This window comes from Drosophila santomea, chromosome 3R, assembly GCF_016746245.2.
Source record: "Drosophila santomea strain STO CAGO 1482 chromosome 3R, Prin_Dsan_1.1, whole genome shotgun sequence".
Lineage (NCBI taxonomy): Eukaryota > Metazoa > Arthropoda > Insecta > Diptera > Drosophilidae > Drosophila > Drosophila santomea.
The window spans coordinates 8,992,538-9,019,736 of record NC_053019.2 but is presented as its reverse complement, the minus strand read 5'-3'; the positions used below and the strand labels follow the sequence as shown (position 1 = coordinate 9,019,736).

The 27,199-nt window shown below is 38.7% G+C and overlaps 1 protein-coding gene across 9 annotated transcripts in view; it reads left to right on the top strand.

Moving 5' to 3' along the window:
- LOC120453627 (maternal protein pumilio) overlaps positions 1-27,199 on the top strand; it is a 181,427-nt gene that overhangs the window by 62,802 nt on the left and 91,426 nt on the right. For 4 of the 9 annotated variants that reach the window (XM_039638418.1, XM_039638416.1, XM_039638417.1 and 1 more), the window contains exon 1: positions 19,999-20,842. The exons of the other annotated variants lie outside the window; for them this stretch is intronic. In XM_039638418.1, coding sequence (XP_039494352.1) covers positions 20,699-20,842 — 144 coding nt within the window. In that variant the 5' untranslated portion in view covers positions 19,999-20,698. Of the gene's footprint in view, positions 1-19,998; positions 20,843-27,199 lie in introns of those variants that run through there. 9 annotated transcript variants of the gene reach the window in all.

The window sequence follows — 27,199 nt, the reverse complement described above, 5'->3', positions numbered from 1 at the left end:
GAACGGAAAAGATGCATGGATGTGAATGTGGATGGTTGGGTGATGAGGTGATGGGGTGTGGAGGGCGGTGCATCTTAACCTCACGTTTCCAATTGCGAATTTCATTTGCCAGCCTTGCATCTTCCAATTTGTGGTGGTGCTGACTCCCTCTGACTTCCTTCGATATCTCTCTTGCTCTTTCTCTCTTTGATATTCGATAGGTTTGAAAGGCTAGCGACAGACACAGCAAAGAGTAAAAAAAAAGAAAAAAAGTAGAGTACATGCGGATTTCCATGGAAAGCCCCAGTAAAATTCATTTGGGGAAGCGGCGCATGCGTAACGTTTTCAATTTCAGATTGCAGCTGTTTGTTTTTGTTTACGCACTTTGCTCGCTGACTTCATTTCTTTTATGCTGTCTCTTTCTATATGTCCCGCTTTGGTTGATTGCCATCTCTTTCTGTCTGCCTCCTTTGGTCTTTTTCTTTGCGGTTTGACTTTTTATGAAGCCGGAAAAATGCTCAAATAGGTGCATTTCCATCGAAGACCCTGAAAAGCCAACCAGTCTTTCTTATGTTAGAATAAAGAAAATATTATAACTTTTGTCTTGTCCAGAAAGTGCTACAGTTAAAATGTACAGAGGGGAAACGGCCATTCATCTCATCTTCATAAAAAGTAATCCCTTCAAGTTTGAGGGATAGTTCAATATTTTAAAGGTTCTTTTTACACTCACCCCCCATAGTTATTCGGCATTTAACGACTTATTCTAGAAGTCCTTGAATTGAATGTTAAGCAACCCACGGTCCACTTTTATGACCTCTTTGGCTTTTGTTTTGTGTGCGTTGGTGGGGGAAAGTCTAACTTAACCTTGGTAAAGTGCCAAAACTACTTGGTAAGCTAAACGCAGCTAAACAGAAAATGCAGCCAAGTAACTTCCAAGCCACTAACTGCAGATGAAAAGTGAGCGACGTATTTTAGAAGAGGGGAAAATCATGTGTCCTTTTGCTTCCGTTAGCCTGGATTTGCCACGCCAACAAAACGCATTTTGGCAGCCCCCAAAACGAGGAGTCAATGAAAGTGTTTTTCGTTCAAGGATAACCACAAACTTTTCCCCAGCGAAATGGTCTTAAGCTGCTTAGCTTGAATTTAACATTTAAGTTAGCAAGCCAAGCCAAAGTGAAAGGTTCTCCACGTTGATGTCTAGCCACAGTCTGTTCAAAGTTTATTGCTCCGCCGCGTTTATTGGCTAAGTAAAGTAAGAAAAAAAAAGTGAAAAAAATCTATCTAAAAGAGAGGTGAAAAAATAATAAGCGTTCAATGGCTTTTTGCACTTACATCATCCATAATAGTTGGCGGCATTCGGGTAATCGTCTCTCGCAATGATGATGATAATGACGATAATGCGTGAAAAAGGCAGCCACAAATAAGGGGAAAATAACTACAGCATCCGTCGGTAGTAAGAATCCAACACCCAGCAACAAAAATCACAGTCATCCACCGTTAAATCCAAGCAGCTTAGAACGTGTAGCAAAAGTGACGTATACTAGTGGGCAGTGAATGAAATCTATATATTATTATAGAAAGAATAGCATGCCCAAGAATAACTTCCATCCATTTCCAATCTAAAAGAAACATTTATGAATAAGATATTTAAACCTTCAGACTAAGCTTATAAATAACTTCGTATCTTAGTCGTATGTGCTCTTCAATTCTGATCCATTATAGTGAGTGTAAAATGCGAAAAAGTTAGCAAGTGAGTAAAAAGAGCAGCGTCAAGATCAACAAGTCATGATTATTAGTTTGAAGAGAGCTAGAAAAAGCGAGTCTGGGGCAAATCATAGAAAATCGGTAGTGCTTAAGAATCTGACAGAGTGGGCGGTGGAGTTTCTTCATAACGACCCAAAGGAGAAGCATGTTAATTGGTTTGGGATGGGGTAACCATATTCAGCTACCTCTCATTCTCCACTTGCGCAAGCATTCTGTAGAAAATGGTGTATTGCGACTTTTGGCTGACCTTTTTTAAGTGGTTTTTGGTGTAAGCCAAAGTTTTTCCGGCATTGAATGAAGTGCTGATTCTTTTTTTTTCTTCGAAAACCATTAACACGCATGTATGTGTGGTCATAAATGTTGTTGTTAATGCTACCAGCAACTTCACGAAATGCAACTCTTGACCTTTGGATATCTTCTTAAGACCCGATTTACTAGTAGCTCGAAAGCACGCTGAAAAAAGGCTAAGAAAACTTTTTCAACTGGTTTTCAATGCCTTTTCTTCTTTATTTTTAGAGATTAATAAAAAAATGTATATATGCTACATTGTTGATATCTTAAGGAAATTGCAATACAATATTTAGTTTGCTTACCCTCTTTAATAAATTAAATGGGACTTCCATCTTTATCTTGTCTAATTAGCAACTAAGTTTAAGATTGGCAACATGTTGCCAGTCTGACCTTGGCCTTAACTTTGAGGCGCGCTTGTCAACATGTTGGGTGTAGGAAAGCAACAAGTTTATGCCGTTTGTTTGGTTGTTCGTTATGCAAATGAGTTATGTATGTTGCTTTGGCTTGCCATTCATATGCCAATGGTTCGAGTCTCGGCTTAAAGCCTGGGTCAATGTCTTGCATTAGTCCATTGTTACCGCTTTCCGTCTCATTTCTCTGCTGTTACGCACTTTGCGTTTATGTTTAATTGTTGTTTATGCGAGCATTTGCTTTACTATTATTTTAAGTACCATCATCAGTGGGGGTCTCAGTTTTCCACTTGGGTCAATGTCCACCTCGATTGAGCGTCTTTACTATACTTTTTTATATTTTTTTTTTACACCAAGCCTACCTTTCTATATTTTCATTCCCTTTTCCGCTCATCTTTTCATTCATACTCTATAGCAATTTGTAGACCTCTATTGTCGATTGCCGCTGACCATTCTTGGGAATCATTAAAATTATAAAATGATGATGTCACGTTTGGGGTGTTAAGCCCGCCCCCTTTGCGCTCTTCCTCTTTTCACCTTATCTATCACATCCGGCGGTTTGTTTGTTTAGCAAGTTATATTCATTGGAGCTTTTATTGTACTTATTGTCTACAATTCCCTTTTTGTCATGGGCCAATTATATATGGAAAATCAGGAATGAACGCGGACTGAAACTCAGCTCAATATCGCAACTCAGCTGTTTACAAGTTCGACTGCTTCTTTATTGTGTAAATAGTTTAATATAACTCATGTTTGCCCAATTAAACCCAAACCAATTGCAATATATCTTTAACTGTACAGTGCTGGCTTAACTGTGGTTATTACTCCAAGCAATTTGCCATGCATCTCATTACCCGCAAAGTTCCGAAAACAATTTGCATAGTTTTTCAAGTGAACTGGAAAAACTTGCTACAGCAAGAATAAAATGGTTATAGAGGAGTAAAAGAGAGAAAATGAGGAAAAACTAGAACAAAGACTTTTGCAACAGCCATTTGAATAATTACAATCGATGGCAATAAATTAAAGTGATTCGCTGGAATTTCTTTGATGTTTGTGCAAAGTAGCAAGTGTTTGAACATTAGGAATAATTGTTCCTTAACTACTAATTTTTTTATGGACTTAAAAAAAAATTAATAAAAAACAGATGTATTATAAATTCTGTTTCTTACTTAGAAATAATTATTATAATAACTTTTTTTCTTCTTGGTATTACACTAAACACTTTATTTGCCTATCAAGCCGAAGTATCTTGTATTCGTTGGCTGCATCGTGAGGCTTTTTATTCCCGGTTTTTTGTTCGTGCAGCAAGCGTCAATATCTCAAAAGCTGTGCTATGTAAACTGGCCTAGAACAACGATGCAAACACACACTTGAGTAACCAAAAGATACCGCCGTGAATGCTAAAACCCCTTCTTTAGTCTCGGCTTTCAACTGGTTGGGAACTCCAACTCGAACTTCCCCTCCTCCCTGCTAACCAACTTCTATTTGCCTGAACATCTGGACCTTCTGGATGTGGCTTCCTGGTTTGGGTATACCTTGCCTTTTTTTCTTATTTTTTCGGGTCTGCCGAGATTTGCAATGGCACAAAACATGCAAAGACATTATCTCCATGTGTCTGTCTGCAGCTTTTTCCACTGCCCTGTTCTTTTGCTGATGCTGATGCTGCTGCTGCAGTTCTTGTCCAAGCTGTAAATGTCAGTAAGAAAAAAGGCCAGAAGTAAGGAGTTCTGGTTTTTCCTCTGCCAGCACAGATTTCTTGGCTTGTTTTTGGGTCATTGGCCAATGGTTTTTATTGGCAACTTTCTAAGCCAACTTTCCACGGTCTATATCGCGTCTGCAATGTGCAACAAGTAGGCAATTAAGACGCACGATAATAAGCATAATAATTGACTAGATTCGATTTGAAGTGCTTCTCTTTTTCTGCTTCTACTACAAGTTCATTGAACGAATTGGCTTCTTCTACTATTCCTCATTTTGTGTTCTTCCAAAATGATTAGCCGAGAGTTGATTTCATTCGATCCGGGATGGTTCGTGCCGCTAATGTGTATTTGATTAATTAAATTAATCAACTGCTCGATCTGCCAGTCTTATGAGAATCAATAAAGAAGGAAAACAGCGCATAAATAAATCTATAAATAAAATTGATGAGGGTCCTCCTTAGGGGTCCACTTGCTATCCGCACCGTCTGTGCTAAACTGTTGACAGCAAGTATATGTGGCTTTTATTTTTTATTGCCTCTATGAGTGAATCAAGTCTGGTGTTAATATATTTTTTAATGGGTTTCTTGACTGGATTACGTCAGTGGTAACTATAGCTATAGTTCGTTTCAGGAAAACTGTGTGATAAAAGTTATAAAGAAGATTAAAGTTAATAGAGTCTTTAAGCGGTTGGCTGCAATTAATTTGATGTCGAATTTTATTAGAAAATTATAAATTTGTTGCCTGATAAAAGGATTACTATAGGTAGTAATATAATTTTATGTGGCAAGGAACAGAAGCGAGTCAACTCTTTTTTTCCCCCTTCTAAAATATGCAACCAGAAGCTGGCCATTTAGAATTCCCAGGGCTATCTGATTTTCCTCATGCAGCAAATCCAATTCCTGGCATTTTTAGAATTTCGCCCACAAGCTGAGCAAATTGCACGCCTTTTCAACATTAATTAGAAATGTTTACTAATCTAAACTGAAACTATCATGGACCAAAATCCACAGCAATGTGACCAGGAAAATGGAAAATGGAAAAAGGAGAATGGTGAATGGTGAAGAAAAACTAAGGTCAACACCAAAGCCGAAAGCCGACAGTGAATTTGGAGTCACTCCTGAACTGAAACTGCCACAGTGACTCCCAAACTGTCTGCATTTATTTTCGTCTGCCGCCCACCAAAAAAACACCCACACACACACACATCCGCACAGCCACGCACACATTGACACACCCCAACCGACACACAGTGGATAACAATTTGTAAAAACAACACTCGAGCTGAACTTTAAGTAAACATGAAGCGAGAACTACATAAATGAGTTTGCTAAAACTCGGCACGAAAAAGTTGTCCTCTATCTTCCTCGCCCAAAAAAAAAGAAGCACTAGAAGCTGGTTAGAAAAAGTCTATTAGCCTAGGGGATGTATGTACTCTTTCTAACTTGGCGCGGAAAATACGCTTGAATAATATTTGTATTTCTTAAAAAAATTATAAAATCTCAGCCACGAAAATTAGAAAAATATTTTGGTATATTTACTGAGTTAATCTAGCTACATATATGCTATATTGAACTTCATAATAGAAGTATTTATTTTCGACTTTCAGGTCCTTGCTTTGATTAAATTTTTAGTTTATCAGCATGTATTACAGGGTATTAAAAATAGTCGACGGAGTGAATCGTGAGTCGGTGTGAATGACACGGCAATGGTTGAATGCTCAGTGTGGTTGAATGTGTGTGTGTGTGGATTTTGTTGTTGTGTCTGTTTGGGTGTTCCTTATCCACCGTGTCCACGGTCCACATAATTCTCACACTTTTCAGAGTGGACACAGCGAAAGAACGACACTGGTATCAAAAGGGGTTTGGTATGGGATAGATTGTGCTTTTATGCTGTGACACTTTTGTAGACTCACTCCGACCTCAGTGGCCCCTCACCTCACCTCTACCTTCCCCTTGCCCCATCGCCCTTCTCTTCCCCAACTTTTTTGCGCCCAGCGCACCTAACCACACTCGTGATATCAAAAAACTTTGCCGACATGTAGAAGAAGCAGAACAAGCCGAAGCTGCAGATGAAGAAGAAGACGCGATGATAGCACTGATGTGTGAAAGGGGCGGGGCAGAGCACTTGGGTTCTTTTTTTTATTTTTTTTTTGTTTTTTGGGGCGGGGCTGGACGGATGGATGGATATATAGAGATGGAGTTGACAACTCTGGTTTGTTTGCTCCGCCGCCTCAGGGCGAATCCAATTAATGTCTGAAGCATTTTCACACCGCCACCTTGATTGATCCAAACAGTAATTACAAATACTTAAAAATAAAAAGAATACGAAAATAAAAGGTAAAAATCATTTTGAGACTGCCTAAAAAATTAACTAACCTTAAAAGATTTCCATTACCATTTAATAAGTACTACCAACTTCTTAGCAGTCACTAATATCACTGAATACCAAAATATTAGGACTTACTTTAAAGAAATTTCGAAATAATATATATCACGTTATGCCAGACATAAATCAAATTTAATCCCCATGGCCTTTGATCGATTTAAAATGTATTGCAACTCCTAAACGTAAATGATTGAACTGTGCCCCCGCCTCGCTGAAGAAATACCCCTCCAACCTACCGATTTCAAGCATCATTAGGAGGGAAAGAAAAATGCGCAGCTTTTCGCCCATTATGATATCGCTGGGAAGTCATCTAATGTGACTTTTTTTTTCCCCCACGTTGGCGCGAAACGAACTGGAAAATCTGCAATGACGAGGCGGCAACGGCGACCATTTGATTTCAGGGCAGCGACGACAGCTTTTCACGGCCTTAATGGGTTAACATTAGGCGACTTGTCGACGCAGATTTGCATGCAAATTGTTAACTCATTTTGCACGTGTCTGCGCCCCATTGCGAGTTGGTTTGTCTTGGCTTTAATCATGTCGCTGTCTATTAGGCTAACGCGGGGAATGTTGACTGCAATTCGGTGCTAAATTAAAGTAATCAGCGAACTATTGAAATGAGCCAACAAAAGTTTGGCCAAGTTTTGCAAAGAACAGCAAACTTATTTAGCCGTAGATTGCCAGTTTAATTTAAAATCGTTAACATCTCCCTTAAATTTATTTCAATGCAACCCCTGTTTGGTAGAATTTTCAATTCAATTTGTTACCACCCTCTGTAAATGAACTGTAAATCGAATTTAATGTTGCAATTTCGTTGTACCTTGCATTTCGATTTCTCTTTCTTTTTTTTTTCTCATTTTGCCAAATCATATCAGAATCAATTATAAAACTATTAAGGACCAACCCTCGATACAATACCTCGCCGTGCAGTGCAATCCAGTCAGTCTCACGCACCAGGCGGTGGCCCTCTTCTGCCATTTTATGTCCAGTCCTGCCACCCACAAACCACCCACAAGGACACCCACCTACCCACCCAATCGCCAGCTCGATCATCCATCCCACCCAGCTGGACTGCTGGCCATTAAGCTTGTCATCAAACGTTACAAATTAATTACATTCGCAGCGAGCGAGAGAGCTTCTGGCCAAAGGGAAACGGCTTCCGTTCCTCATTTCAACTGAGTTCAGTACCAATTCCCCTTTTAGCCAGCCGGCTCCTATTCCCCTTGTTGTGTGCGCTCCATTAAAACTAAAAAATGCAATTACATATAACGCCTGCGGGGCCACAGCAACCGTAATAGCAATAGCGAAAGCATCGCAAAAACCAGCAGGAGCAGCAGCAGTTACAGTACAGCACAGTACAGTATACCATAGTACAGTACGATACCAAGGAGCAGTCGAAGGATGCTGGCGATGAGTTGATGGAACAACGCTAGCCAACAACGCTCATGGCCATGTCCCTGTCCTTCTGGTGATGATGATGCTCTACCTCTGTCCTGCACCGAGCGAAACTCTCGCTATAGTTGTTTGAAAAAATAAAGTAATATAGATTAACAAAAATTCTTTTTATACAAAAAAATATTGAGGCTTTGTGGTTATACCTTCCTAAAAGATTAAAGTACAGCCCAAAATCAAGTGGCCACGGAATTGTTTTCTCTGTATGTGTTTTGTTTCCAACTTGTTATTGGCATTGAGGGGACTGAGTTGTTTCTGCACATTTTTAATTGCATTTGTCAGTTGTTAGTTAGTAGCTAAGTAAAAATATTAATGCATTTTGTGGCCAGGAAATGTAGACTTTATCAAGTTAATCACGGCTAAATTGTATGATAGTTAATGGCAACTTTAAAAATGATTCCCTGAAATAGTAGATAGTAGTTCTGAAAGTAAAACAACTGTTCAAAAGTATGCAATGTTATGAATAACCCATGTATGTTATGAATTGGAATTTGTGTAAACCACATCGTGTTACATCATTTAACCCGCTTTGTTTCTGGTTATTTCGCAGTATTTTCTGCTCTGGTTGAGATTTACGGTTGCTGAAATATTCCAACCCGCCTGCTGACGGATGGAAATCAAACAAAATGCGCATTTTTCTGCGGTTTTGTGTGGCGGTTCCTGAAATTGAATGAAAATAACTGACGTTATCTGGGGCGTTGGTCCAAGTTGCAAAGTTGCCAAGTTGCTGCATTCGCTGCCTCGCCGCTTCGTTTTTCCCCACTGATAAGAGACGAGTGACATCCTTGAAGGCGATGACGACACTTTTCCCGTCTCCTGTTGCTTTATCCTCCCTTATCCTCCTCCACCATTTTCATCACGCCTGTGCTCGTTCGTGTCTCTGTGTTTTTAGGAGTTTATTATCATTACTCTGCCATATGGTGAAAATATCCCACGAATGTTGGAGCACTGGAGCTGTGCTGTGGGGGGGTTTGTACTGGCTGACGTCAGCTGGAGAGACGCCACCATCATCGTCATTATCAGCAGGGGCTTCATTATCATCATCGTCCGCGTCGCCATGATTGTTGCTCTGTTTGCACTCCCCCACATTTTCTGTCTCTGGTTCTCGTCATCATCATCATAATCATCATCAGTGCTATCTGCATAACTCATCGGAATAGTCAGGGGTTAGGAGGGCGTGGAAGTTTTCGGGGTTAACTGCTAGCTTGCGTTTTCCATGGTTTCAAAACAGTAAACTATCCATAGGTGGAAATATTTAAAAAATACATATTTGAATATGTGAAATAAATGTATTTTTAAAATGTTTCGCCAAATCTCCATACTTGTTCCTGCTCTGTAATAATAAAATAATCTTTAAATTATGTATACACTTATATTATATTATGTTATGGGATATATTATATATTATATTATATTATGTTATGGGATATATTATATATTATATTATATTATGTTATGGGATATCATAGAAAAACAGTGTTGCATACTTTTTATCACCTTTAATAAATTAATGGTTAAACAATAATATGATTGCTTTCTGTATGAAAAGATATAAATTGTTAAAAAGTGTGGAAAACCCATTTCGTATGTTCATTATATCAATTGTTTCCTGCAGTTTTAAGTGTCTGCAGAAGGGAGCCGTAATAGGGCAGCATGGTAGACAGGGTTGCCATGTTGTGCACATTTTCTAAAACGTTTTTGTGTAAATTTAGCGCGAATTTCCGCTCCCCGCCACCCCGCCACGCCGCAACCCTTGAAACATAACCACCCGCACACTCAAGTCTTGCGCGTGTGTTTTCATAATGCGCCATAAAGTATGCAATGTTATTTTGCGCTTGATGAATTTTTCCACGTTGCGGAGTTTTGCAATAACCACGGCACATCCTTACACACTATGCCACCCCCTGAGTTGTTGTGCGGGTAATAGTGTAAAGTGGCTTTCATGCTAAAGTGAATTAATGTGTATATAAGGCCCAGGACTAGACTTTCCACAGCACCATCGAGTATTTGGGCATGGAAAAGCCGATCAAAAGAGCAACCAAAAAGGTGAAAATGCATTCAAAATTATAATTTCTAATGCAAAGTGAATTGAGCTTCAATTAACAGCTAGAGAGTTCGTTGGTGCAATGGAATTTTTTAAACCCTCTTATTAGATAGTCCAAACACATTTTCATTAATAAATAATTTCCCACACTGATGGCGATACTGAATGCTCTATTTGTCCTAATTCACAATTCACTTAAATTTGCCACTAACACTCGCTCATTATTTATTCGATTACCTATTTTTCCACATAATGGTCTAAATGGTCCAAGAGCCACAAATTCCCGAGATAAAGCAGCGACTGACACTCGATTCTTGAAACGAGCTCTAATTAATTTCCACTCCTGTTGTTTAACCCCTTTGTCACCTCTTCTTAACCCATCTGTAATAGAAAAATTCACCGCGTTTATTCCAGTGACTCTTTTCGCCTTTCCCTTTTTCTTGCTTGGTTTGGTTGCCGAAGCTTTTAGCATACATATTAGATAGAGTTTACACGTAAACGTACTTCATTATTATCCAGACGAGTGTGTCGCATGCTCAAACATGCCCGAAAAACGCCACCAGAGAAGACTTCAGACTCCTCTCTCCATAGCCATTTTCTCAGCTTTTTCCCCTTCTGGTTGGCGAAAGGCAAAAAAAAAAATAAAAAAAATAAATACATTAAAATGCCAGCGGGTAAAATGAAGATACAAACAAACGCATTAATACGTGACGCTGGAGCATTATTAGAAAATGTGTCTCGAAGCTGGTTACTTCGGCTCGTGCTTCTTCTTGCCCACAGCTTCCGGTGCAGGACAAAGCTATCGAGGGGCGAGGTGAGGGGGGTTACGAAGGACTGCTGGAAAAGGAGTGTACGTGCGTCTATGCTGTCGAGTCCCTGGCAATATATTTCAGAATTATTCGTTTTTTTTCGCCACCAACTATGCGCGTTCTTCGCTTTAACTGAGCTGGTGGCGTGCTAACTAAAAAATGAAATGATTTCTTTTATGAAAATTATAATAATATTGTTTATTTGCATTTTTCAATTATTTCGCACAATTTGTGCGATTATAATACAGAGCTGGAATTTTCAAAAATGGATTAATTTGATTCTTATTTTTTTATAAAACTAAACAACTTTTATATTAACTGTTCAATATACATATGTACTACTGGTCACACTGATATAGTCGAAGAATCAAAAACCCAATTTCTCCACTGGTAGAACGCTCGTTCGCTATCTATCTTCTTTGGTCCTTGTCATGTCTGGTGAACTCGCACTTTTAATATGAATTTAGTCCTTTAAGTCTCGCCTGTCTGTTCGTCTCCCGAAAAAGGGAGACTGGGTAACGCCAGTGAGCCAGTGAGTTCCCCTTGTCTGTGATATCTCTGTTGCACTTGCGTTTTCGATGGGTTTTTCTTTTCTCTGCGCCAATTTACTTTTGGCCTGGCCGCACGTTTGCTCAATATGTCTCAATAAGCCTCAGCGTCTCTGTCTTTGTTTGAGTGGAATTACTTGTGCACTCGACAAAATTTGAAAGTTTACGAGCCATATTCCTAAAAAATAATAGTCAACGGGAATATGCATATATTTCATCTGATTATTGGTTAACATGCTGTACTTTAATCGAGTTTTGAATTTGGGAAATATTCTTTAAAAAAAGGTGACTGAGCACCCTTTTTCTGGAGTGCTCTTTCCTTTTACGGAGTCGTCCTGCCAAAGGACGTTCTTTTGCCGTTTCCAACTTTTCCTTTGCCCCGTTTTAAGTGACTTAATCAAATAACTTTGCATTCACTTTTTTTCCTGTTCCACACTCCGTTTTCTGTGCTTCTTCAGTGGCCTCTTCACGCCATTTTACGGCGTGTTTTGTGCGCCATTAAACATGGCTTCATTTTTGGCTTCGCCATTTATATATTTTTTTCAGCTAGTGCTTGTTATTTTGGCAAATTGTCGCTGTTGTATGTAGAGGATAGTCGCTTTTGTTGCGAAAAGTGACACGTTGCCTGAGGCATGACGGTAACTAGACTATGAAAATAGCAAAAGAAAACCACTCTTGTAACTTTTGTTTAATTTTGTTAGTGCTTTGTGAAAGGTGCAAAATAATTGCAACGTGTGGAAAGAAGAGTGTGGTAAATAATAATTGAAATTAGGTAATGTTTCTATTGTATTGATGATGAGATTTTTACTGAAACGAATACGTGTTCACGAGCTTGTATCAGCTTCAAATGTTATTAATTCTCATAAAAAGGCTCAGCAGACTAATAGTTTTAAGCCCTGCCACAAAAACAGTTTTCAAGTCTATAAAATAGCCACCCTATGCAATCCAATCACTTATCCTTTAATGCCAACCCTTTACAACCAATCTCTTGACATCGTAAAAGAGTCCGTCGATACGACGACTTGTTGACTTTACTTTCTGCTGTTTCGACGGCTTTATGCTAGTCATTTTGCATTTCATTCCCCTGGAGCTAAACTAGCAATTTGAGAATGACCTAGTGCAGACAGAGAAGGGCAGATGATGCGAAATAAGGATGGGGATAGCGAACCTAGCATATTTTCCAAATTTCAGTGCCTACTTTTTGGCCATCTAATCACGCACGGCGAAAGAGACGGGGAACAGAACATACGAGTATACCCATCTCAGCTTACCAATTCTATTAAAATTCTTTGCCCCAATGGGGTAAAAAGTGGATTAAGGGAAGGCGAGAAACGCACAAAAAGACAACTACATATTAGAAAAGTATTAAATTACACTAGAACATCCCCTCTTATCCCCATTTTTGGGTACACGCCTCTGTTTGCACAATGTCCTTGTCCTGGCCAAAAGAAAATTATATGTCCTGAAACCACCCGATGCCTCCAAACTATTTAATCCGTAGTCCGGCAAAGTGTGAAGTCATCGCTTTATAATCAAGTTTTCCTTTCAACTTTTTCCCCTCTTCTTTTCAATGTTCTTGCTGCTTGATTTTTCTTTATTTTTATTCCAATTTTTTTTTCGTTTTCCTGTGAGCGTTTCCTCTCCATATGCTCGCTCAAATTGTCGCCTGTCTTGTCCAAGGATGCATGGATATACATGTCGCCCAGACTCCCTCCTCTGGCCATCTCTGTAGGTCCTTTGCCAAACCGACTGCCGCCAGTCTTCTGCCCGCCTGCCATGAAAATTAAATTGACCGTAGCTGCTTAAAGTTATTAAAGTCGAAGGAAAACGGGGACTTTGCCTCCTGTCTCTTGAATGTGTCTGTTTGTGGACAGGAATGACAAGCTAATGGGACTAGAAATGCCCTTACAAGATGTTATTATATTATTATATAGCACATATAAGCTATTATTGTAATATAACTATATATCACATAAATCATACGATCGATGTTGGATATTAAATATAATGCATCTCGTATTGTTGAGATAGTAATTTCCTACAAAGAAGTATTAGTCTGAAGAGAACTGTTTCGTATATTGCTGCATATCAGATGTTCTGAAAAAACCAAGGGAAAAAGTTTATAGCCAGGATTCACTTTGAATCAGTCAGCCTAAAACGAAAGGACACGAAGAAACTCGTACGTCTTCTCCGAGTTCTCAGCCCATGTATGTTCGATGGTCAATAGGATGGGATGGAATGGGATGGGATGTGTCAACTGGTCGGTTGCGGTCTATTTGAGGCTACTCCAATGACATCAGCCGAGACAAAAATGGAGAGTAAACCGAGAATGAAATGCTGCTGCAAATTTGTCGGCCTTTCCCTCAGCATTTCCCATTGATTTCCGAGGGAGAATGTGAGGAGAATAGCTTGTGAAAATTCCAAATGAGTTGGCTCATCTTGTCGTGGGCGTTCGGTTTGATTTTCCGGCCACTAAGTATGCTTCTTCAATATTTGCTGATGAGGCTCATTTTTCCCTTCATTGGCGTGTCACTTTCACTTTGCTCGCTATGTTTACCTTTTCTTCCTTCTGGCTTTTCATAATTTCGCTTTGCATACTTTTTGCGGTTGGGTAACTCGTGGTGCTGATTAAATCTGCACACACACACACACACTCACCCATAGAGAATTTTCTTTTATTTTCCTTTTTTGTTTTGCGGTGCCTGTACTCGTCTCGTGTTTACTTTTAATTTGGTTAAATGAGGCATGACCACGAAAAAAAGAACATTTTTAAGTGCGTTGAAATTTTTAATCAACTTAAGAGTGAGGATAAAAAGTGAAAGAATATTATATGGAATGTAGTAAACAGCATGTTCAAAAAGTAAAGTTTTGCCATTTGCTTCAATTGTTAATAATTATTTTGCATTGTTCTTATCATTACAGGTACGTGTAATTAAATGGATTTGTAATGCAAGTTGTAAGCAATTTGATTTAGTGTGTTATTTTCCGAACAACGAAAACATTTTTGCCAAAACAGCTTATTGTTTGTCGTTTGTCAATTGAAAACAGCATTTTCACAAAACTTACGAAGGGAAAGCAGCCATCGAAACCAAAATGTTTTTAATGGGATGCGATAAGTACGTGACTGTACTACAGTGCGATAATTAAAGAAATCTGTGTGCTAAATTAAGCAGAAGTTGCCCTCGAGATTGCAACTCCTTAAATTTGATTTAAAAGAAACGTAAAGCTAAATGCGTTTTCAAGGTGCGACATTATTACCTTTTGGCATAATGTTTACTTAACCGTAGCTTTTGTTTATCACGCCTGGTTCTCAACTTTTTGGTATTCACTTCTCATTGTTGCGATTTAAATACACTTTATTTAAATACTTTTGTTGACACCTTTTCAAGCTGCTTTTGTTTACTTATTTTTGGCTGTTATTATCGGTTGAGTCTGTGCCAATTTCAAAAGTAATTGAAGCCAAAAGGTATTTCATTGTCATATATTTTGTGGCCTCATTGTATTCATACCTCTACTCTATAATACAAGTTATTTGTATTGTTTTCTTGAGTTTGTTACCATTTAAATGTGCATTATATTACAAAATGAGCTGTGCATATTAAAATTAAGTAAATATCATATATGATGCGATATAAAAACAACCATTTGTTAGCTTTTTACCTAAGAATAACAAACCAATCGAAAACGGCTTAAGATGTTGTTGATTTAATTTAGAGTATTTAAAACTTCGATCTTCGTATCAATTTATTTATAACATTTGTTTACCTGGCTACTCTTTGCTGTTACAATTATTTTATTTGCATTGTCTGAAACGCGACATTGGCTGCCTTCCAGTTCTGTTCAAAACATCCCTGAAAATCGTGTCACTTTGTTATGCCGATATTCATGCTACATCCTACGTGTTTGGCGCAATCAAAATTGCATTTGGTGCCATTGAAAATGCCTGTTAGGTGGATAAATAAAAAAATACGTTGAGAAAAATATGTGAATTACAGTATTAATTCATTTGGACTAATGTCGTTTCAATGTTCATGATTCACATGTTCTACCATGTTTTTAAGCATTTCCAATTGAATTCAATTTAATTAGAGGTAAATACGTAGGATGCGATTATATGTTTCTAGCAAAATAATTCAATTAAAAGTGTTCTTTTATTTTAATTTGATTTGTTTTTGCGAGCATACAGCATATCGCTGCCGACTGGACCAAAGAAAGCGATATAAAAAAAATTGTATAATTGAAAAATCATAAAAAAGAGAACGCTTCAACAACAAATCGTATTCAATTCGTGGAGCAAAAATGTCAAACATTGTACCAAATGTCAATTAAACATTCGACCAGAAGGGGGAATCGAGAACAAATAGATGGGTTAACACAGAGGGGCTCAGATAGAAGCAGGACCCACAGTCAACAATCAAAATCAAATTGATTTTTAATTAATTTTCGCCACATTTTTTCACTCTTTCTGTCTGCCTGTCTGGATGGCTGGCCATCTCGCTCAGCTCAGCTGCAAAACAAAAAACAAGAAACAAAAAGCAAAAAACGTGAGAAGTGATTGAAGTAAATGAATGAGAATTGCTCTGAATTGGTTGACCAAGCGACCGAGGTGGGTGGTGGGTGGGTTCAATGGCGGGTGCTTGTCTTGTCAACTATTATAAATTCAATTTAGATATGCCATCCGATGAATGCCAACGGGGCGAATGGATCGAATGGATGGGAGACAAATGAATGCTGGCTGCCAGCTGATGAATAGCGAAATAAAAATGAAAGTTAAAAGATTGAACAAAATGGTCGAGCTTTATAAAATCAGTAATTTATATGGTTTTAGCAACAATAGAAAAAATATGTCAAATATAAATAATATACACTTAATTTGTACTTTAGTCATATTAAAATCACAAGACACAGTTAAAAATAATTAAGAGAAACCAATTTTATAAAATACGTTTACTTTATTATCTCTAAAGCCGTTTGGAAACTATATTCTCACCAAAGCCTAGCAAACAAAATGGTTTTTGCAACCTCAAATAATCCCTATCTAAAATTTGGCCAAAAAGCCAACTACAAAACTTTTAGCATAACCCTTTTTGTGGCATAACCGCCTGTTCCACAAAAAAAAAATAGAAAAAGTTGCACCAAAGTGGAATACATATTTCGTATTTATTTGAGGACGTTATTCAATTACCTGACAACCCCGCCAGCCGGAGGCAAACACTCGACTCCACCGACTGACTGACACACTTGAAAACTTCAATGCAACACACCCCAACCCAACGTTGCCACGCCCCTCACTGATAGTACGCCCCCATCGTTCGTATCTGCTGGGGCACTTCACTTTAGTGTGAATTGCAAATGAAATGCATTGTGGGTGAGGAATACATGGCGAACAACATGGACACACACGCATGCAGGCGTTGACTTAACGTTATCGATAGGCCCTTGACAGGCTAAACGAATTTATTTTACAAAACAAAACCGTTGCCACCACACTACATGTGTGCATAGATACGACGCTCAGTTTATAGGGAAATTTATAGAGAGGAATGCAATGAAATATGTCAGGGGAAAATAGAACTAAGAACAAAGAGTTTTGTACAGGTTTCAAACAGCCAATGGCAAATCTCATAAAATTCCAAAAGATTGGTTCCCAATAATAACAATACTAACTTTAGAAAAGGGTATGCCAATAACGTGTTAGAAAATCTACTTAACTTCATACATATAAGGATAGTCATTTCAATTAATCACCTTCTGTGCGAACATGCAATTTTAGTCTTAGTAGCTAATTGCTAAAACATAAGACGGCAAGACTCAAAGAACCAAGTTTTACAGCTCCACTATTACTAAGTATATGAAATCTGCAAAGTTGGAAAGAGATGGCCGAGAGGAGGAGAGTCGAGAGCTCTGGCCAAAATGCAGTTAGGCAGGTCGTGGAAGGCAGAAAATATTTTTAGGCCAAGAACCCGATCACGCTAATGACGATGATGCTAGATCATAATGATCTCATATGGTTTTTGTTGCCAACCCGAACGTAATTCGTGCGGTGAACGAACTCCCCAATCAAAGTGGTTTGACTGGAATACAAAAGGTGCTCAATCCGAAAGAGAGGGCTGCTGAAAAAAAGAGAGAGATGGAGCTCGACTGGCAGCTTTTTTGAATGTCATTGCCGGGGTTTTTCGAGACTGAGAGATCGCTAATATCTTGGTTTCTCTCTCTCTCTTTATTGGACGCGGTTTGCATAATTTTCTTGGGACCCCAGCCTCTTCTTCTTCTTGCGCTGTGCTAATTTCTCATGTGATCCGTGCAATGAACTTTTGAGCTAGAAAAACGAGCAAGCAAAAATAATATAGTCAAACAAACACAATCACGTGAGAGCAGCGTAACTAGAAACTACCGCTTAATTACCGATGCCATGTTGCAGCAACATGTTTATGGCAACAAGTTGTGGCCGCTGTCGGTTCGGATTTGTGCTAAATGCAGTTCTTGCACTTGAAAAAATCGGCACATAATTAATAAATCATTTATTTCTATTGCAATTAAAAAAATGGCAATAGTTGCAGAATTAAGATAAATTACTAGTCAACTCTTAGGTAGTTTTTGAATCCTCGTAACACGCCTTATTTTTCGTTTTCATATCAATGCTTATTTTAGGTAATAAAATGTCTAGATGTAATTATTTTCAGTGTAGCCGATGTCAAGAAGAAAACGGTAGTTGCGTAGCCATACATGTGTTCCTAGAAATAATTATTTTCTTCAGTGCGCAGCATCTGCAGTCTGCAGTCATGAACCGTTAGATTCTTCTGGCTTCGATAGGCAGGAAAAGGAAGAATGTTGTCTTGTGCCCATTTGGGTGAATGCGGTTGATAATGGTCAAGAGGATAATGACGATGCTGATGGATATTCCATTTATTGCCAACAATTTTCCAGTTTTCATAAATGGAAGTGGCATCCCGCATCCCCCTTCCCCTTCCCCATCCCCATTTCCATCTTCCTAACTCACTCGTTCTTCTCGTGCGTGAAATCGGCTTTGCTTGTTACCGAGTATTACGTGTTTTGTTGCGTTTTTTTTCACACTCAAAAAGCTTCAGCTTTGATGTTGCGAGGTACGAACCTTACTTAATTTGTAATTTAGTGCGCTCCAGGTTTTTGGTTTTTTTTTTTTGCTGCTGATCTGTTTCGTATTTGCCCCCTGTTTCAGCTTTTCCCCAGCATTTCTCGGTTCTCGGCTTAATTTGTTTAGTCACACTTTGTTGAAGAAGTCAACAAACTCCGCATGGGTTTGCTTAATATATAATACTCTCAACTCGACGCAGTCAACGAAACTTTTTCGTTGCTTGGTTTATGATCATTAAAATGCTTACAAGGCGCTGGAAACTTGTCATCCAGTTGTGTATAATTAATGAAGCTCATTTTGGTTAGAATTACTTCTACCCTTTCCACTTTTTTTTTATGTTTCGCTGGCTATAACCGAGGGTTAAAGGTTCTGGTATATACATATACATACATATATTTAACTTTTTTCAAAAAAAGGAGAAAGAAGATTTACCTGTTGCCTTTTGAATAAAAAGTTCGATAAAAAGTTCTTAAAGAGCCACAAGTCTTTTGAATTTATATGTGACATAATTTTAATTAATTCAAGGTTAAACAAAAAATTTGATTTCTTGCTGTTTAGTAAAAAAAACACCATCTTTCTATTGTTAGTTCTTGATGGCCACATATTAAGTGATTTTATTAGATAGGTAAAAGAGCCGTTTACCATTTACAATCCGGAAAAATAAATGCTTTTGATTGGTAATATTTCTCTATCAATGAACTATAACTAAAATCCCTATATTACCTTAAAATGAAAACGGGTTTGTTACCCACTTATAGAAATATAGACAATAACCCCAAAGTGAAAGGTTTTCCTATGGTTCTCTGGGATTTAATACCATATTCTGAGAAATAAATAATTTGCTATAGCTTTCCTGGCTCACCAAAGTTTTTAAACTTCTAAGGCCTTCGAAATGAATTTTCCTTATTGTTATGGGCCTTTGGCAACCTGTTACCGCTTTGAATTTCTCCGAATTTGCCGCTTTTTCTTTAGCGGAAGTGCAGGGCAAAAACAATGCATACATTTATCTATGCAGCTCACACCACCCACCGCCCACCACTCCGCGTCCTTTAACCTTCGTGTGGTGATTTTCTACAAAAGATAACTGCGCTTTTCCTCGCGCCAGCTGGCAATGCCATTCTGTACTCTCAGCTATTATAAGACCATTCTTGTCGTATAAGAGTGCGCAAAAGTCTCCAATGGAAAAAAGCAACAGTTCGCTCTCTCTCTCTCTCTGTTTTTGCGCCCTCTCTTTTATTTTTGGGGTGTGCCGCGGCGGAAAAACGTCAACAACAAGTGTTTTTGCCTCAATTCTACAAGCAATGAGAGAGACTCTACTATTCAATTCTCTTCTAAATTATTGCATTCATCGGCTCTCCAGTACGATTGTGTTCGTTTCGGTTCGTTTCTCCTCGGCTTTGGCTTGGACTTCGGCTCTGGCTTCGGAAGCGCTCGTGTTATTTGGCCAAGTTGGAAAATCAGTCAAGAGAATCTACATACGAAATCAGTTCGCGATGGAACTTTGAACACAACGGTTGTCTCCGCGCATCTCGTTTCCGTTTTACTATTCGCCGTAGTCGCCGTTTTCGTGGTTTATTTATCGCGCTGCATAAATTCAAGCAACTAGCAATAAGTGTTTGACCACAGCATCCAACATTGTACAACAATTGTGCCTCCCAAACAAAATCAAACAAAACAAAACAAAAAAAGAATAGAAGAGAAGAAAAGAAAAAAAGCATTAATTTATAAAAGAAGAAATCCAAATAGTGACTGAGAATAATCGCAGAAAGTAAAGTAAGGAATTGCTGGATGGATTGTGCGTGTCGTTTAATTGATTTCAAGGATTGCCAAATGGCAGAAGTAAATTGAAACTGTCGTCGTTGTCGTCGTGGTCCGGGGATTAAAAGTGCAGATTATAACACGCAGAAGGAGAAGAGCTCCCATCCGGTGTCCTCTTCTCTCATCGTTATTGTGGTCGCAGTGTCACGTCTGGCAAAGAGATTCGGCTTAAATTTAATTGAAACCCACTGCGGAATTAAAAACGCAAAAATCATAAAGAGAAATAAAAGAACCCAAAAGGGTCACACACGTGATTACCTTACCATACCCTCTACAAAACAGTGAAGTTCCATATCGCTTGTCCGGCACAATCAGCCGGAAAGTGTTGCTAACATCAAATATCAACTATCAACAGCAACTATCGCTGATCCGGGCGCTAGCAAAATGGTGGTTTTAGAAACTACCACCGCCCTTTTGGGCGGCCCCTATGCCCAAGGCGCTCCCGCCTTGAAAATGGTGCAGAAACGCTACATTGGATTACATCACTGGCTGGGACCAATCCGCTCCAAGGAGCTAAAGGAGCATATTGTAAGTTCCTCCAAACCCGGAAACATTATTCGGTGGCGCAATGATTCAGTGATCTGAAATGTTTTCGAGTCGATAAGTTCCGTGGATTGAGCATTAAATTTAATAAGCTTTGTTTCGATGATGATTCAAAAACTTATTTAACATATAGAGTATAGGAACATAGAAATATAGGAAAATAGGAAGTACAAAATACTATGTATACCATTTAGAGATTGCATAGAACAATGAAATAATAGTTTCCTTTTCGTATTGATAAATATTATCTGAAATGAGAAGCGCCAGCGTGACTTACAAATAATGCTGATAGCTTTCATAAAATAATACAGAAATAAAAAATCACAAATGTAAAGCTGTTTCTACCCAGCTTAATGGATATGTGCTTACAAAGAAGAAGATTCAAATTAGTTTTTCTATTTCAGAATAAACAGTCCCAATTTGAAAATGTGTAGTGTCTTGTAATTGTTTCCGTTGATTGTTTTCCTTTTTTTTTGTTCACTACATTTTTCGTATAATTCGAATTTCTGTTGGAAATTTCAATTCTCCGATAGAAGATTGATTGGCACATTGATTGATTATTTTAGTACAGTATGCGTGCAACTTTTTGCATTCTCATTTCTCCAGTAGGCTTATACGCTTAGTTCCGAAGAATCTGCTCCAGCAGAAACGGGCCTAATCTTCGGGCCAAGACTAATGAGGCTCAGCATAATTTTCTCACTGTGTGTATGCGCCGTTTTGAGTCTGGTTATGGGTTCTCTATTTTTTTTTTTATTAGATAACCACAGAGACCGAAAGGTAAGCGAAGAGTTCACTCTTCGTTCTAATTAATGTGGGTGCCTGTGTGCGTTGGTCGGTAAATTTATGGCCCGGGCTTAAATAGCATATGAATTATGCTTTGGGCCAGAACCGAATGTGGAAGGCGAGCAGGAATAGAGTGGAGGCGAGATAGAAGAGATAGTGCATTTTCCAATTGAGTGATTTATGCGCTTTGGAAATCCCTGTAAAGTGGCTAAAACGGAGTCTATTGCGGGAATGCTGATGGAACGTCATTATAACCAGTGACTTAGTCCATTCTCGCTAAACACAACTGAATGTTTATATAGATTATGGCGTAAATAATAAATGTTTATAATTTGTTAAGCATTGCTGGAGCAATCTGCTAACCTCAGCAGCAGCACCACCACCTCCCACTTTAGATTGCCTTAAAATCACCCACATATTACGTATTCGACGTGTGTTGCGCATCGCACTCAGGTTTCCATTTCTCTAGCATCACAAAACCGACCCAACTGACTGACTGACGCATATCAAAGTGCATAGCCAAGTACTTGGTGCTCAGTACTTATGGCCAAAAGGGGCCGACGAGGAGTGGTTCACACTCAATTGTTACTGGGTATTACTTGAGGTTATTGTTTGGGGGGCAGCCAAAAGGGGGTCCAAATGAAAGATGTCATTGTCAAGTGCCTGTGACACTCTGACTGTAATTAGATGGAAATTTTACCCAAAAGAACACAGACGAGAGCGGTGTCGTGTGATTTTGTTATGCAAGTGTACAGCATTTTATGGGTCCAGAAGAATTATTGAAATTGAGGAGAATGTTTTTCCAACAAATGGAACATATTGTCTTGATTGTTTTCTGCTATTATTGTTTATAGTATTTGCTAAAACGTTTTCAACCAAGAAATGTAGTTCAGCGTAATATAAACACATACAGATCTCCGTCCAGTTCCCAAGTATCATTCTCCTTATTTTTCCCTTCTCGTTCCTTAATTTCGAACTGCCTGGGTAACTTTTCAAATAGATTAACTTCCAGCCAAACTTCTCGACAACTGCAATCTGCTGCCGCTACTCTCATGTCTCCAGTTGACCTGCTTAAAAGGCCCACAGAACCGCAGAACCACAGGCAGCCTGGGGCAACAGCTGTCTTGGGTTTTCAGCCACTTCGAACCCCCAATTTATTCCATGCCCGAGCCACGATGCCACACCACACCACACCAACGCCACACCACACCAACGCCACACCACGCCACACCAAACCACACTATGCCACAGCAGCATACCACCCCTTGGCAGTCAGTGGGTTAACCTCCACAAGTGGCCATGATGCCTAAGATGCTCGCATCTATCTATCTATCCGTCTTGTCTTGTCCGACTGCAACTTGAAAACTTCACACAAGTTAAACACTGAAAAGTGCTCGAGGCGTACAGCAAGCAAGAGGCTTTTCTCCAAAAGGAAAAGCTTATCATGTTGTTGTTGCTGGCCTTTTCCAAATGTCATTACATCAGTTGCCGTCCCTGTCGCTCCTCTAACTTGGTTTTCCATTTTTACTACACTTCGTTTTTTTCCTATCCATCCTACTGCAACTTTGACTGCAAATCGTTGTGTTCCCTGCAAATTCCCTTCATCTCCCTGTGCTTCTCCACCGTTCTGCTCAAGTGCCTTTGGGTTATGCTAAAAAAAAAAAAAAAGAAAATAGAAAAAAAAAAAAAAAGGAGGTGGGATATATATAATAGGGGGAGTTGTAGGAAGCGCGAAGAAGCGCTTGTTCGACGCTCAGTCATCAATTAAATCACGCAACTTTCTATGAAATTAGCCGAGCTCAGCTTAATCAAACTCGTGATCATGACTCCCGATTTCTTGAGTTTCTCTGCGGTTTTTATGCATTCTTTTCTTATTCTTAGGTTTCCACCTTCATTTGGAAACTGCTGGCTTATTGGGTTCTAAAAGTGTTTTAGGTATCACTATACTCTTTTTATATACATCCCAGTCGAGTATACTCAAATGCATATGTATCTATTTAATATTATTCCCTTCATCTTGATTTGTACTCGTAAGCTTAATAATACATTATTAATAAAGTAACAAGCTGAACTATATATTATAAAATATTTTTTTTCAATTAAGAGCATCTGTTATTCGTTGTTCGTAAGGTGGTGGGTGCACTGGGAATTCCGTTCGTATTTCTTTCGTATGGTCAGTTTCCTCTGCTTGCCTAGCAAATTGCAATTTCCAAACATAATTTCAATTATCTGTGTGCCAGCGTGTGTAAGGGCCACTGCACACGTGTCTATGGGTGTGCACACACATATTTGTACCCCCCCTTTTTTTTTTCTTTTCATACCTTGCATTACCTGGATGGTTTTTAGATGTGTGAACGGTTTGTTGTTATAAATCTTTTCGCTTATATTGCAATTTCGCTTCGTATTTAGCCAGCATTCGTGTTCGGTTGCAGCTGCAAGTTCTCTTGCACTTCTCTGTCATTATTTTACACCCTTCGTAAATTAAAAGTTAATAAAAAGTCCCTGCTTGCACTAATTTATTTTTAATATTTATTTTGATCATTTTTCCTCGTATGCTGCGTTTTAAATTACAACATGAAGAAAATTATACACATACATAAGTAACGTGAAAAACAGAATTTATTTCGCCTTCTGCTTTCTTGTTGCTGCGGTGTTGTTGTGCAGATTTTATGCATTTTTAATAAAGCCGGTGAACGGAGTAGCAGAATTTTCCGTTGGAAGCGGTGAAAATTGCAGCAAATTAGGTGCCACGGATTCGCATTCAGAGATGGAGGGCGAAAAGCTCGAGTGGAGGTGGGGATTGGGGTGTAGAAGATGAGACCTCAGTTTTCCCCGCCTCACACTCTGGTTCCCTAGATATTTGCGATGTGTGAAAGGAAAACTGCGGTATTAACGACTTTATGTGCAGCTATGAAGCACTCGGAAAAACTCGTTGTGGTCAAGGGACGGTGAAAATCGGGGCGGAAAATTTAAGCACGAGAGAGAAAAGATTGTGGATAAGTTTTCGTTTGATTCAGTTTATTTAAGTATTTTTTTCCATTTTTGGTACGTGGTTTTGTTCAGATTTGGTTCGGTTGCGTTTTTTATTTGGCATGCAGGTGAAAACTGGAGCAAGTTTAAAAAAGGGGAAACTCGAATGGATGCGCAAGAAAATGCAGTCAAGAGGGGATTAATGTTAATGAATGAAAACTACCAAAGAAATGTTTAATTATAGACCAGTTCCTCAATATACATTTTCTCCAGAGAATTGTATTCCTTCTATTCCTAAATTACCAAAGAAATGTTTAGTTATAGACCAGTTCCTTAATATATATTTTCTCCAGAGGATTGTATTCCTTCCCCTAGCTTTCTTTAAATATACGACTTCATTAAGGTGCAGCTCCTATTCTTGTTGCCGAGTTTCCCAACAACATTGTCATTTTTACGAGCTTCTAAGACTCCGTGAGTTAATCCCATCGAATGTAGCTATCAACTGCATTTGGACCACCTGTGTCCAAGAGTTCTCATTTTCCACCTGCCGCCCTTCTTTTTATTGAGAGTTCAGTAATGAACTTAACGCAATCGCAATATACAGCCATTTGAACTGAACACACTGCAATCGATAGCAAGTCATTATATAGTTTTTGCCCACCCAGCCGAACGAACAGAGAGAATTTTTAATTAATTTTCTGTCAACGTTTGCAGAAAAACGGTCGAGAGAAGAAAACGCCAGAGCAACGTTTAAAAGTATCAAAAATCTCTCACTTTGTATTTAATTGTGACCATGGTCCAGTCGTCACGTGTTTCAGTTTCGATAAACGAGTGGCGAGGCAGAGCTGAGCAAACAATAAAGTTATTAACAACATGTGTTGTCTGTCGTCGACAAATTTATACCGTCATATTTTCCGTATTTTCTCCCCCTGAAGAATTTTATTTGCGACTCGGACTCGGACAACATCTTGATCTTATGACTTCAAGCTACGAATGCCTTAAAGCTGAAATTAAAGACAATGTTGGTGGGGAACCAAAGGTTTAGATATTATCTCTAGAAAGTTGAGCAGAGAAATGTTATCATTTTGGAACTCAATGAGTTTTAGCAAATTGGGGGATACACTTTAACATCGAAAAAAAATTAATTAAACAATGAAAAATGGTCTTTTACGATTAATTGATGATCTTTGAATTTGTGGCTTGTTTTTAGCATGTTTTTAAGGATAGGGAATTTTGTTACGAATTCAAGGAGGTATGAGATTCCACTGCAAAAACGTGCCAAAGGGTAATTTTTTTCTTAGTGCGAAAAGAGGATAATCCACCTTTATATCTTCTCGAAGTTCCACAGCTTCTGACACACTCGCATTGATATCTTCTGACATCGAACCTGAAGCGAAACAGAAACTGAACTGAAGTTGAGATGGAAGTTTTGTGTTTTGGCAAGTCAGCGGTGGCTCAGCTTCTGTTTTCCACCAGCCACCGGGTTTTGGCACATGAATTTGAATTCAAAGTGACAGCGGCGAAAAATGGGTAGAAACACACGGAGAGATAAAGAGAGGAGACACAACCAGAAAAGCGAAGCAATCTTGGTGGAAAAGTTTCTTCTTCAGCTCAGACTGCAAATTGGGTTAATTAAAAACTGCTCGAGGTCATACGTAAGTCATAGCCAACAAAAAAAAGGAATATTCAAAAAAACTGGAAAAAATGGGAACCAGAAAACCAGACAGAAAAGAACGCTGCTGGAAAAATGTGACAAACTTTTTCAATTAAACTTAATTCTCGTTTTTCTCCCGTCGTCGCTCATCTTTTGCTGCCACTTTTTCCAGCTGCGCTTTAAACGCTCGCAAAAAAGCGTCACAAATTGAATTTTGATCGATATATAATGCATAGACGACCCGAAGGATGGGTTCAAGGATGGGTGTTCTAGCCGCTCTAGGCATGGAAAGCAAAATGACAGCAAATTAGCAGAGGCATAAAAAGGTCTCGCCCCCAAAACTGTTGGCACAGAAAAAAAAAAACTGAGATGAAAAGTTTATTCCCATTTTTTCTCGTTCGCCCCACGCTGAAAGAAAATATACAGGGGAAATGTAGATAGAAACGTCAAGGCTCGATGACTGTAATAATTGGTTTAGCTCAAGGGAGAGGTGTTCAAAATATTTAAACAGGCATATATTATAGAAATTCTGCGAAATGGAGCATTCTGTTTAGATCAAAGGGACGTTCAAGACATTTGCTGTTGAGAATTATTTCTTATTTCTATTTCGCCTAGTTTGGAAATTGTGCTCATCTTTATTCTGTTTAAGCGAAATTCGAACTACTCAATTCGGCTTCGATTCACTTCATAATAATTCTTTGGCCAATTGCAATAGCGAAGTATTCCTCTCAACTTCAATCGAATGTTTGACACATAAAAGCGCAGACAACAAACTCGTACTACAAATTCAGTCCTTCTGTTACTTTATTCAGTTTTTAGTTTTTTTATTTCGAAACACTTACCAAAATAACCAGCACAAAAAGAGAGATGTAGGAGTAAAGTGGAAAATTCACGCGCCAGTTTATTGAACCACACACATATCAATGTTTTAGATT